The sequence below is a fragment of the Anomalospiza imberbis genome, chromosome 5 (assembly GCF_031753505.1).
Source record: "Anomalospiza imberbis isolate Cuckoo-Finch-1a 21T00152 chromosome 5, ASM3175350v1, whole genome shotgun sequence".
Lineage (NCBI taxonomy): Eukaryota > Metazoa > Chordata > Aves > Passeriformes > Viduidae > Anomalospiza > Anomalospiza imberbis.
Genome location: NC_089685.1, coordinates 44,715,156 through 44,728,970, shown reverse-complemented (window position 1 = coordinate 44,728,970; position 13,815 = coordinate 44,715,156). Strand labels below are relative to the sequence as shown.

The window sequence follows — 13,815 nt, the reverse complement described above, 5'->3', positions numbered from 1 at the left end:
ACCCCCTCAGGATACCTGGCTGCCATCTTCCTGTGCTTTCCGGATGATGTTCTGCCGAGAGTCAATCCAGTAGAGCTGCTTATCCAGGGGGTCGTAATCAATGGCCCGGACATTGCGGAGGCTGTGGATGGGGAGTATGATATCTGGGCTCTGCTGCTCATCTATCACCATGCGATTAATCGCGTTCTTCTGACTGAACAACAGAAAGGTGGTAGGAGCTAGATGGGTTAAAAAAAGAAAAGGGGTTGAAAGAGTTACACGTGGCAATAACACTGGGCATTTTTATGTTTAAGAATGACAACTACAATCCATAACCAGACATTTATTTCATTCCCCTTTTCCCTCTTCCTTTGCCAAAACCAAACAAAAAATCAAAACATAACAATCCCACCCTCTGATGAGTACGAAAAGCCTTTCAAATTAACCCTTTTTACTATAAATGTCTCTACGTGAATATGGTAGGCAAAGATCAGATTTTTTAAGTGGCAGGACTAGTGAATGCAAAGACCTCTGCCAAAAGCATCTCAAAGAAGAATGGTCAATTATGCCTCTCAAAGAACTGTCCATTTGCTTTCTAAAGGGGTTTCAGGGAAATGCAGCTCCCCTATATTGAAGTTGAACCCTTTGTTAGGTGCACTTCTACTTGCAGAGGAACGTGAGAAAAAGCCAGCACTGGTTCCTTATTTAGATGTTTCAGGGAAAAGAGATTGACAGTGGTTCAGTCCTGTTCCTACAAATCCTTTTTCTGCCTGTACTGGAATGAAACAACTAATTTACAGGAAAATTTCTTAACTGTGTGCGAGGCTGTGGTTTTGGAGAAAAATGCATTTGCTCTTCTCAAAGCTATGTATCTTTATTATTTCTAGATGGTTATCTGGGAATGACAACCTGCAATGAAAAAAAGAAATTTGATATTCTACCCTGCAAAAATTTCCTGGGCAAATGTTTATTCTTTGTAATTAGAAATACCATCAAAGATTTCAACACCCCATACAGCTGTAGTTTATCAGCTGTAACTTACAGTAAGTGCACAAAGCATTGAATACATCATTGAGAAAAATTACATAACTGGGTCAGAAATCAGAGAAGGTAGTGAAAGCATTTTCCTTTTTCAGAGGGTTCTTTTCAATAATGCTCTACCTGAAACCACTGCTGTGCAAGATGGTACAAGAGCAAATTTCTAGAAATGCAGCTTAAAGCCTCCCTGAAGTTTGTACAATCAATTCTCTACAGCCCAAGTCTGTAGAGAGATTAGCAGTGGGACTCTGCATTCATTTACCAGCCTGTAGAACAGATAAGGCACCACCGGGGAAAGAGGAGGAAACAAAAGTCTCCTAGAGAACATCATAACCTTGCTTTGTTATTTTAGCATACACTTTGAACAGCTATTCTGAGTGCTGGGGAAAAAAAAAAAGGCAGGGAGGAGTTTCCTTGGAAACCAACACTCTCTCTTAACATCCTATAACAATCAGGCCTAATTGCAAGGTATTTTTGCTTTCTGGAAAATCTGTATTTTCCCTCCAAGCACTTTTCCAATAAATTAAGCAGCCTTCTACTTAGCACTAAACTGTGTAAGAAAGCACAAAAAAATAAAGCAAAGACAAGTTTATATGAATGTGTACAGCAAAATAATGGATTCAGAAACATCAGAATTCTTACCAAGAAATTATGATAGAAATGAAAAGGGAAAAAACTTACGGTAAAACAATGCAGGTAAACATGTAAGCACCTAAAATTATTTCTACTCTTCCCCAAAGATACCCTCTTACTTTCTAAGACTGCCTGGCTTACAACTTTGAATTGATGGCTCATTCTAAAAAGCAACAGCAGAATTTCTCCCCTTGAGACTCCACATCTCTGAAACAGTACCAATTTCAGAAATCCCTTTCCAGTTTTCATCATTCTCCCTCCCAATAGTCACATATTTTAACTGTATTTTTGGAAGCAGGCAAAGGGAGTGCATTGAGTATATCTCCTGTGTAACCCTGCCTTCCAACTTCATGACACGTGGTAGGTCTGAAGAGATCTCACCAGAGTATAATTAAAAGAACCTATGCATGCATGAGCAGGGTATTCTGAAAGGGAGGACCTCTAGACAGGGCCTGGACTAATAACATTCAGGAGGTACATAAGCAAGTAATACAGGCAAAAGAAAGTTAAAACAATTCATGCTCCAATTATAGTGTCCAAAAAAAGGAATTAAATTATATGCAGAGAGGCCTAAATCTCCAATTAGCTATAAATGAGAAGCTGGAAATTTCCCAGGTTTGAATATAGCAGAGGAAAATTCCTAATACCACACAAAGAGCCCTCAACTGTACCATGGGGAAATGGTTATATTTGCTCGCAATGTATTTCCTGTATTTTGCTCCTTGCTCTGTTTACAGGAGCATTTTCACAAGAAAAACATGACCTTTGATCATTCTGCTACTTTTTCTCCCCTGGAAGTCAAATTCCTCCACCTAGAAGATCACAGTCACTACCAGAGAGATGCCGGCTGTGCCTCTTACTTGCACGAACATGTCAAAGTACCAGGGTGCAAGAATCCAGTTGTCATGCAAGGGGCCATTATAATAAAAAAAGGAGAGCAAAAGTACAGAACACAAGGGAAGTAGAAAAGCACAGTTTTTTGAAAAGTATGATTTTCAAAAAATGCCATGAGGTGGCATTTGTGCAACAATCTGCCCAGCTTTTGGCTTTAAGATGAAATTGGATGTCTCTACTCATGTGTAATGTGGGTGAGATACAATCTGTCTCTCTGTACCATGAATCTCTTCCCCCACTGACTAATGTGAATGACACCAGTGAAAATCAGCCATCCAAAGTTGCTGCCAAAATTATGAGAGCTTCACTGCAGCCAGTTATTGAGAGATGGATAAATTATTTGGTTACAAACTAATTACACACAGCCTGAGGAGCCTTGCGGTTTGTATTCTGCACAACAATAAAGAAAAATGGGGCTTGGCTGCACTGAGATCAGGAACCAGACTGCTGGGGAAGCCATGGAGCCCAACCCATCCTCACTGAGGAAAAACACTTGTAGAGGTCTGCGAGTGGCCCACCTCAGCATCTCATCAGCCAGCAAACACAGCTACTACAGAATGAAATCCTGACCCCATAAAAGATGCACAAAGTCTAGAATCCAGACTAAAGTATCACAAATCGTTTATGCCAGGCAATACTAGGAATACATAAGCAGATAAACAATCAAGTAAGCATTTGAAGAGTGTCTGACAGAGACACAGAACCAACACATGTTTAGCTTTCGTGTTTACACAGATGTAGGTGAGCCACTGGAAAAGTTCACTAACTTCCTTATGGCTTACCACTGCAGGTGCTGTTGTCAGAGTTCAAGGAATAGTGAGCTGGGCAGCCACAGACAAACCCTCCCACAGGGACTGCCAGGCACAGATGAGAGCAGTGCCCATTGCTAGAGGCACACTCATTCCAGCCCGCCTGTCGGGAGGAGTGGAAGACCAGGATGTCCATAACATAATCCAGGTGGCCCTGGATGATGGTTCTGTTCTGGCCACTGGTCTTGTTGGCTCGTTCGATGCTGCGCCGGCTCCAGTCTGTCCAGTAAATGTAATCCTGGTACTGGGTCAGGCCAAAGGGGTGAGGCAAATCATCAGCTATGATCTCACGGTCAAGGCCTGTGTCCAAAAAGAAGGGAGAGAAAAAGTGGAGTGACATGGGCACAAGCAGTATACTGTTGGACATGTCCCCTGCCCAGAAAAGTAACCATGCAATTACTTTAAAGTTACCCTTTCATCATTACAACAATTACACAAGGTATTATTACACAAGTAAATTACAAAGTAATGTACAGTAGACAAAAGGAATCTCAGAGCCTATCACAGAAATGTGTTAATCCTGCTTGCCATTCACAGAAAAAAATGTAGTTTTCTGAAGAAAATTTTCAATTTTGAAAATTATCAGGGTTCTCAGAAAGATTCTGTCCTTTCCTCCCTTCCCAAAACTGACAGGATGCCTCTCAATCTAATGCAGGATCCTGACACTGTATTTCCAGTTGAGCATCTCTTGCACCACACTTTTCCCACTGCTTGTAAAAAGAAAATTGTTATGAGCTTAATTAAATACTACATTGCATTATGAGAAAAATTAAATGTACAAGGCTAAAATAACTTTTGTCTCTGGAATGTCACAACATTCTAGAGCAGCCAGAAAGTCAGGACAGGGAACAGCTAATTGTGTATACCATGGAATGTCACAACATTCCAGAGCAGCCAGAAAGTCAGGACAGGGAATAGCTAATTGTGTATACCATGGAAAAGTTAAGATATCTTAAGAAGCAGGACATGGCAGGGGGAAGTTGTTTCAATTCTGTTTTATCAACCACTTCATTACCATGGTACCTCCTGTGGTATAGTTACACAAAATGAACGGATTATGAAGCACAAAGTCATTCCCTCTTTGCACACAGAAGTCAAGGATGCACAGCCCCACAGGCATCTGTGCTGTCACCAGCCACAGGCACAGGGAAAAAGAAGCTCTGATGCTGTTTCCAGTCCCACATTTCAAAGGGAAACATGGAGCAGGCCTCCACAGCACACCAAAATATATGAGAAGCTGAAGAAAAGCTTTTCTATCACATATAATTCCCATATTGCATTTGCCCGTTTTGATCTTTTTCTAGCTTTGTTCCACTACTGCAAGCATACTGTTTAAAGCAGACTAATTCCTTTAGCATTAAATACTGGCTAATTATTAATGCTTAAATATTGGCTATTGTTAATGCTAATCTGAATAATTTAGCATACAACAAGGCAGTTCACTCCTGTGAGTGCTGAGAAGTTAAAACACGGTACTGTGCAAATCTGAGAGGGCCTAGGTCCTCCACACAGTACTCTGGAACAGTGAAATAATAAAATATTCTACCCCCATTTTGCTGCAATTACCAGTTTATAAAATCATCACAGACCCCAGCAAAAGAGAACTCTCCTGCTGATAAACACTAGCCAGGAAAAGGTCCTTACCATGCAGAATACAGGGGGAGAAAATGCCTGAGGATACTAACAAAGATAAAAAACCAAATTGTATTAAATTACATGTTGAGTAAGATGTTATCTTCTTGTTGACTTTCTTTCTACCTTTGTTATGTATTTTCTAGTGCTCTTGAGAATAGCAAAGCAAGACCCTCCAAAACACTGCAAGATGACATATTTGTCCTACATATAACTGGAAATATTTATACCTTGTGTAATTTTAACTTTCTGAGCAACCCAATCACTTACAAGAAAATCGAGGCCTTGCTAACCATAGTGTTACATGAACATGAATTATAGAAGCAAACATTAAAGGCATGCAAGGTTGGGAAATTTTATTTTTGTCTTATGATGTGTATCTTTGCATTATTTAAGCCATGATTTGCCATAAGGGAGCTGCAAAAAGCAGCATTGCCCTCAGGATGCTGCCCAGGGCTCTGAGGCTCACCTAACATGTTGGAGGACTCTATCAGGTTGGTGTCCAGGTCGGTCCAGTACAGACGCCTCTTGGCATAGTCAATGGTCAGGCCGTTAGCACGTCCCACATTTGGGACCAACGTGGTCCTCTCACTGCCATCCATAGCAGCTCTGTCAATCTTTGGCTTGCCACCCCACTCAGTCCAGTACATGAACCTGATTAAAAAAACAGAAGAAAGAAAAATAATTGCATTCAATCCAAGAGAACTCAAGAGGAAAACCAAAACAATAATCCTTATAAAGCATAAGAGAAAAAGAAGAGCTGTAAATTCAAACATTTATTAAGACTCATTGTGCTATAATAGGTTGTTTTTTTTTTTCCAAAGTAGAGGCAAGAAAGTGAGTCAACTTTCCTCAAAATGCTTCCAACATTATTTTTTCCCACTTGGACCTGGATTTTCACCGGCAAGTTCTATGTGACAGCACTTTGCTAGTAACTAATCTATGTATGTCATTTAAGAGGCAGAGGCTGGCAGTCAGACACCTTCATTTACCCTGATTATTTAGCAGGGTGTGTTTCCAGACCACTTATCTTCTGTTTCTAGTCAGTTGTCTCTCAAATGAAGGAATACAAGAAGGTAGATCTGAAGGGTACTTTTGTTAATAGGTGCCACCACTCATGTGCACACAACTAAGTCAACCAGTCATGTACTTACATGAGTGTCTTACATCTCAGCTGAGACACACAAAACTGTATGGCATTTCCACTGGAGCAAAAATACAATTATTACATACTCACGTGCCAGCTTATGCCTCATTTGGAAGGACAGACTTACATATGTTTACATTTTCTTTAGGCACTGCACAGTAAAGTAGGATGCATATTTGTATATTATATATTTGATGGCTAGTTAGTCACTTCCAAAATATGAAGCTGATACCATTCTAAAATAAAAGTGAGAGGCAGTTATCCAATATTTACACCTTTGGGTTTTAATAACTCTAGTAACAAACCCCTGGGAAGTCTTTCAGTTCCTACCAACTGCACAATAGGAAAGGTTGCTTCAGAAACTGATGATTAGCGGGGAGAAATTCATTAGACGCCAGGAATACTTGCAAATTTCTCTTAAAAATTTTGCAAGTACTTTGTGTATACATTTTGCAAGTTGGACACAGCACAGAGCCAAGTGATAGAACTGCCTCCCATAGCAGCAATGCCTCGAAAACTTCAATTTAAAATACAACTATACTGAATGTATATTTATATAAGTGTACATGCATATATAGTATACAGCTATACTACTGCTGTAAGGAAAAACGGGCATTCTGACCCAAGTAATTTTTTTTCTGATCTGTGGTGAAGAGACAAAGCACTGAATGATGATAATCCTTGGAAAAAACCTACTTCCGGTGTAAAACCAGAATCATCCATAGCAGCCTTTTGTTACAAATGAGTAACTGAATCTAAGAATCTGATGTTGAATTCTCATCCTGCAACCCCTGGCACATCAGGGCTGAATCCAATCTAGGATCCCACTGGAGGTGACCATTGCCACCACCCTGTGGAAATAAAGCAGAAGGAATGTGTTGCAAGTTCTCTGCATTGCTGTAGCTCTCATAGTGTGACTGGGAACTGTGATAATGTCGTAACCCTTGTAAATTAAGTTCCTTAATTTTAAAAAAAATGCAATATTGGTATAACCTCAAAAAGTTTTTGCAGTAATTAGTGTTATGTGTATATGGGATAATTCGTGCATATAAAATTGTCATATATATCTTATATATATAGGTAAGAAACCCTCTTATAAAAGATTTTTTAAGCACACAAGTCAGTGTAGGGGATTGCATCACAGTGTCGAAACCACCAGGACAAGAGGAAGGAGAACCTCATTTGCAAACGAATGAACGTAGGCAGCCCGGAGATGGGTCGATGGGTCGTTCCCCAAGGTGATCCGAGGAACACTGGACAATGAATACGTGATAAATATCTAAGATTGAGATAGCCGGAGCCATCGGGGAGATGCATCTCAATACCGGATTCTGGGAATGCAATCATGGATGTTCATCACTCCCCCGTGGCAGAGAAAGAACTTCACATGGATATGTGAAGTTCTGAAAGGAAGGAAAGAGACTCCGCCTCGGGCAGAATGAACTGTATAAAAAACACTCGGACAGGACACATAGGGGACCCTCTGCTGTAGCGGTTGGACCTGTGTCTCAGCCAGCGCTGATACCCGGGCTTGGCACTGACCCTTTTTGATTGGATTGTGGCTATCTCGCACCAAATTTTGGTCACGTAATAAAAATCTATTTTTTTAAAATATTAAATTTGGCTCAATTAATTTTTACTTATAACATTAGTTGTTGTCAAGTGAGTGTTTCAGGGTAGAAGAGCTATTTCAGAAGCTGAATAGTTAGCTTGACTTGCCCCATTCCTTCCTCCCTCTCCCTATTTATTGCCCTACTTTTGCTATTACACTTCAATCCAACTCAGAAGTATCTTCTCAGAAAATCTTTCATTTGGGGCATAGGTGAATATAATTGTTTCCCCTCCTTCTCTGTCCTTCTTTCCTTGTCTGTACAAACAAAAAGGTTTCCTTATCTGAAGAAATAAATACCTTCCTTGTGCTCAGACTATAAACTTCGGTCTCCCATCCTCAAATTAAATAATTTAATACCTTTATTGGACCCTAACTTGTGATAAAAAGAATCCTAATTTCTAAAACGATATATTCCTTTCAAAGAAGTCCTTTTCTACATAATGAATTCCATAAACCTAAAACTACTTTGTTTCTGTGGTTAATTATAAAACTAAATATAAATCCCTTTCTAATGAGCTGCTCTGATTTTTTTTTTTTTTTAGTTTTTTTTTATTATTATTCAGGACATTAAGAGTGTATTTCTCTAAATTACCAGGTTGTATTCCCCAGCTGAGTTCTCTATAGGAGTTGCCCTAGAGGAAGCATTACAATGTTGTCTTTCACTGTTCATAAACACAGAATTAAATCAGCAAGTTACCCCTCAGCAGGGTCGAGTGCCAGTGCCCGGGGACTGTCAAGATCTTTCCACACAAGCACCTGGCGGTGCTGCCCATCCAGCTTGGACACCTCAATCCGGTTTGTGCCAGTGTCAGCCCAGTACAAGTTCTTCCCCAGCCAGTCCACGGCCATGCCCTCAGGATAATCCAAGCCGAACTCCACGACATGTTCCAGTGCGCTGCCATTCATAAATGCTCTGCTGATGGTCTGCAGGGATACAAAGATACACAGGCAAATTAGAAAACTTACCAGCCTGTCACTGGGCTGCTTGTTTTCTTTGTTGAATATTAAACACTTTCAGATTTTAGACATCTCAGAGGAACTTACAATATGCTACTTATTTGCAAAGCAAACAATGCTGCTATTCAGAAGTAATGATTTACTGTGTCCTGTGAATGTATTCTGTGTCAACTACAATAGCATTTCACTGGGGAAATAAATGGGATAACTAGTCTGGTTGAATGAAGCATCTACATGACCAAGTGACCTTAATAACTCAGTGCCAGCTTGGAGGGGGAAATATTTTGGCTCTCCCAGGACTATACAGAAGCATCAATGTTATAGCACAGAACACTACTTAAAGCAGCCAAATGAAAAAAAAAAAAAAAGTGCAGGACAGAACAGCAAATAGAAGAAGACAACCAAATGACTGATAAGCTCAGTAGCTTCAGTGCTGATGGCTAAATTTGATTTCACTAAGCACAATCTCTTCTTGGACTTCAAAAGACGTTTTTAAACTCTGCCATCAGGATCAGCCTGTGATAGCAGATACAGCCAGAATTCCATTTTAATAATATATTAGAGTTTAGGCATTCCCTGATAAGCCTGAAAATGTTAGAATAGTACAGAATTATTTTGCCAAACATGAGCTACCTTTGCATGTCCTCAATATTCCTATCTGCACCCACTCCTCATACTCACAACCAATCAGAAGTTAACAAATCCTTGATTTTGGTTTACTTCCTAGTTTGAACACAACCTGCTAATTATGCCAGTTTGTGACAGCACACAGCAGGGCAGTTTATATATCAGTCTTCATATGTATCACTTACGCAGCTCAAAAGAATATCATGCTTAGGGATTTCAGCCAAGTCACCACCAGCAGACTCATTTAAATGCTCTGTTTTCAACTACTATGTTTCTCCAATTACAAAAGTCCATAAGTTATTATTGGCATATGTCTCAAGTCAGTTGCAGAAAATGTAATTAAAAACGAAACTCTTTTACATATCCCTTGAATTTTGTAAACCCCATTAATCAACCTACTCTTAAAGATCTCAAGGAGCATGTAGCAGCTTAATAGCCAACATGGACTAAATCTCTACCTTCAGTGAAATGTCAGTCCAGTAAATGCGATTGTCTGTCACATCAAAATCCAGAGCAGAAGCTTCCTTGACCCCAGTGAGCGGAATAGCAACGTTGTTATTGTTGGTTTCTAGGGAGATGCGCCTGATGTCTGCTCTCCTGGAAAAGAGCAGGAAAGCTTCTGGCACGATGCAGGTCTTCATGTCGCTGATGAGCTCCAGGCCGATGGGGCAGGCGCAGCGAAGGCCTTGTGGTCGGTACAGACACAGGTGGCTGCAGCCACCATTGTCTTCTGCACAGGGGTTTGTACCTAAGCAGGCAACAAGAGGAAAAGCAACCATTGCAAACTGACTGCAGGTGAAAGGTGAAGCTAGTCCTCACATGCATCAGCCACACTATGAGTCCTCCAAGCTAACATTCAGTTTTTCTCCTTGTATTCTCTGATCAAATTATTTTTCATTCATTTCCTGTAATCCTTTAGACAGACCTTACTCTCCTTGGCTGGAAAGCCAGTGATTATTTTCCTTATGCCAAGAAACAAACCCAGCACTAGGGAAAGGGATCTGGGCTCCAATAGCTACTGATGATCCCAGTTCACAGCACAAGCACCGAATGCATGGTAAGTGTATGTTCTGCTGCCTTTTACAGTACACTGGTCCAGCTACATACCCCCTTGCATTCCTGCAGGAAAAAAACTTTCATAACTATTTTCACATCCATTCAATGGTCTCTTCAGGATGCATGCAAAGCAACTCTTTGCAATACTCACTTACGTACCTGCACATGCTGGAAATTGAACTAAGAGAGGTTGGCACTAAGCAGTTCAATTGGCCAAACAGTTGGAAACAGGGCTGCATTCAAAACATGTGCACCTTGGGGCATTAGCCACCCAAAGATATATATCAACTACATTTCACTCGTTTCCTGCAGTACAATCCAGACATGACAGCGAGAATCTGCAAGCCTTATCCACATAGCAGGATACTCAAGTACTGTGATGAGTTCTGTGATGCTACAATTATACTGCTACCAGTGCTTGGACAGTTTAGGATAGGCAATTTAAAGCTAGATGCTGCTTTTTTACACCACAAATGCTACAGGGAAGGAAGTACTTCTAGGTATTTTTAAAGATTCTTTTCTAATATTAACGTAAAAACTATTGAATGGACTAAAACTGGCTCATTCTTAGCTTTTGCATACTGGCAGCTCATGTTCAGCTTGATATACTTCCAAGCTACAGAACTTGGAAGCTCCTCACAGAAGACCTAACCCACCCTATCAAGCTGCAGCCTGCAGTCATCATGCCATAGGACCGAATTGTGCCCATTTCTAAAACTCTGCAGTACAGCACTGCTGACATTTTCTATCACATTCTCCCTTGGCTGATTAGCAGACCACTCACCGATGATCTGGTGGACATTGGTGGCTTTCAGGCCCATCAGATCGGGTAGCTGGTCAATGATTATTTCTCTCTCTGCCGTGCACTTGTGCACACGCTCAATGCTGCGCCTTTGCCAGTCTGTCCAGTAAATGTAGTCTCCCAACAGAGTGAATCCAAATATATGAGGCAGCTTGTCCTCCACCAGGACTCTCCTACCAGTTCCATCAGCATTCATGACCTATGAATATAGACAAACTTTTCAGATATATAGAATAAACCTGCCACTATTTGGCAGATTAACAAACTAGCTGCTCTATGCTCAGACTTCAAATTAAAAAATAATCTCCTATGCATTATAATGCTATCAATGTCACACAGTGCCTTAATAAAAAGAAGAGACTCTTTATTAACAGGTACTTACTCTAAAAGATTTATTTAGAAGTTTAGCCTCGTAACCAGATTGTAATGTGGAATTATGACACAACACTCGTTACCTTTGCTTTAGGAACTATTATTAAGGAATAACCATTACTCCTGTTATGACTCTCTCATTTATGACGTGAGTTTTGGTTTAGTTTTAAAGAGGAATCACTGTGTTATACACAAATGAAGACAAATTTATAATGGCCAAAGAGTTCTGGCTCAGCATCTTCTAGTCCACAGTCCCTCCCAAGTGAGCTTTGCCCATATTACAGAGAGCATTAAGAGGGGACCCCACACAAATACTGGGAGGCAAACAGTGAAGAAGATCTACAGAGTATATTTATATTCCCCCATCTGAATAAGGAATCAGTTTTACATTCTTCAAAATTAAGTACAGTATTTTTTTTTTTACTACAAGAAACAGCTGTAGTCTGTAAATAATTACACGCCTTTGATCAAGACACTTGAATTTACTGTGTCATTTTTCTCTACTGCTAAAAAGGAGTAATACCTAACTTCATATGTATGCATGTTCAAGTGATCGAGTGCCTTATGAATGTCAAATATTATTATAAAATGTACCATACTGACAGGAATAGAGTCCCGTGTTTCAAGACAAGCTTAAAAATGGTTCAGTGCTGCAATTTTTCAGAAAAAAATCCTTCTGAAGTATTTCTACTTCTTTCAAGGCCATAGCTTAAGTTTACAGTATATATACCACTCTTCCAAAACCAGGAAAAAACCTCCAACAAACCTTAATATAAAAACTTTCAGAAACAATGTGATTAATAAAATCCAAGGTAGCATACTAATACTTGAGACATTAAAGCATCCTTCCCACCACCCAAGCATGTTCTAAGTAAATGACTGGGAAAGGGGTGATTTATTAAACCACTGTTTTCAAATCTCTCTCACTTATGGAACTGAGATAACCATAAACAAATCTATATGGCTTCCCATCCTTCCCATGGCTCAAACCCAAAGATTTATGCAATGACAACCTTCAGGATCAACTGGTTTAGTACCTCAGACTAGACTGATGACAGCTGGTGGCTAGAATATCTTCCCAGATAACAAGAAATGCTAGTTTGGAGCAACTCCTACCCAGGCACATATGAGAATGAAGGAATAGAGAAATGGAACTGAAACACACACCTTTCCCAGGACACAGTATAATAAAATATTTATAAATTCCCTTTAAAAAGTGGAAGAAATGCTATAACCTTCACAATAATTCAATTTCTCTTTAAAACTATACCTTGTCAAACTTCCCAACATTTTGGCACTTACTCTCAGTATATTAGAATAGGAACTGAATCTTTTTGTGCACATTTCCCTAAAGGGACACTGCATATTTGCTGGATTGTAGGAATATGCTCTATATTTACTTCTGAAGAAAGGTCATAATTACTTAATGGAATTAGCTTACCAAAACCCTTCAGTCCAGCAGAATATATAGCATGCTTCTATAAATGCACTAATGCGCGTGTATTTCAAAAACAGATGACTTTTCTGTGGTAACTTGTTTCCCCCCTCCCCCTTAAACTAGAGATAAGCCATTTGTTTGCAACTAATTAATACATGGCAATTAGTGCTTGCTGAGCAGACCAAGAAGATACACAGAATGGAAGGATGTTGGAAAATGAACCATCTAAAACCACATAGTAATAAGCAATAAAACATCACCATCACAAAGTAGCATTTTTTAAAATTACATTTTTTGCCTGGTATTTATAAAAGAAAGAAAATTCTCTATTTAAGAGAATTTAACTACTGGCAAAAAAATTAGTTGGAAGGTGTGTGGTGCGAGATGAATTTTCTTCGGCAGACTTTAAGAGCTGTTCAAATAAGCTTCCCCCTATACTGAAAAGTTAGGCAAAGAGAAGGGACTTAATCCTTAAGTGTCTGCTTCTAATTTTTGGTTTGACACATAAAGGCTATTTTGAAAGATAGCTTTATACCTCCTAGACAAAACATGCCCCTTTCTGAAAGTATTTACATATACCTGCCACTCTGCTCCCACTGCAGTTTTACCTGAGCATATCTGTACTATGCAGCCTAATATAAACATTTGCCCACTACCACCACATATATATGCACACACACACGCATATGGTAGCAGCCAGCTACCACCACATATATATATATTTTCATGGCACCATGTTGTCTGCACTAACTTTGGCTGCATGTTAAGTGATTTCAATAGAATTAAATCCATTGGCTACAGAATCAAACAGTCTGGTGT

The 13,815-nt window shown here is 39.7% G+C and overlaps 1 protein-coding gene across 2 annotated transcripts in view; it reads right to left on the bottom strand.

Moving 5' to 3' along the window:
• Positions 1–13,815, bottom strand: part of LRP6 (LDL receptor related protein 6) — a 112,410-nt gene that overhangs the window by 23,007 nt on the left and 75,588 nt on the right. For both annotated transcript variants that reach the window (XM_068190418.1, XM_068190420.1), the window contains exons 8-13: positions 11,169–11,385; positions 9,787–10,076; positions 8,442–8,668; positions 5,455–5,639; positions 3,327–3,653; positions 16–218 (exon numbers count right to left, since the gene is read on the bottom strand). In XM_068190418.1, coding sequence (XP_068046519.1) covers positions 16–218; positions 3,327–3,653; positions 5,455–5,639; positions 8,442–8,668; positions 9,787–10,076; positions 11,169–11,385 — 1,449 coding nt within the window. The remainder of the gene's footprint in view (positions 1–15; positions 219–3,326; positions 3,654–5,454; positions 5,640–8,441; positions 8,669–9,786; positions 10,077–11,168; positions 11,386–13,815) is intronic.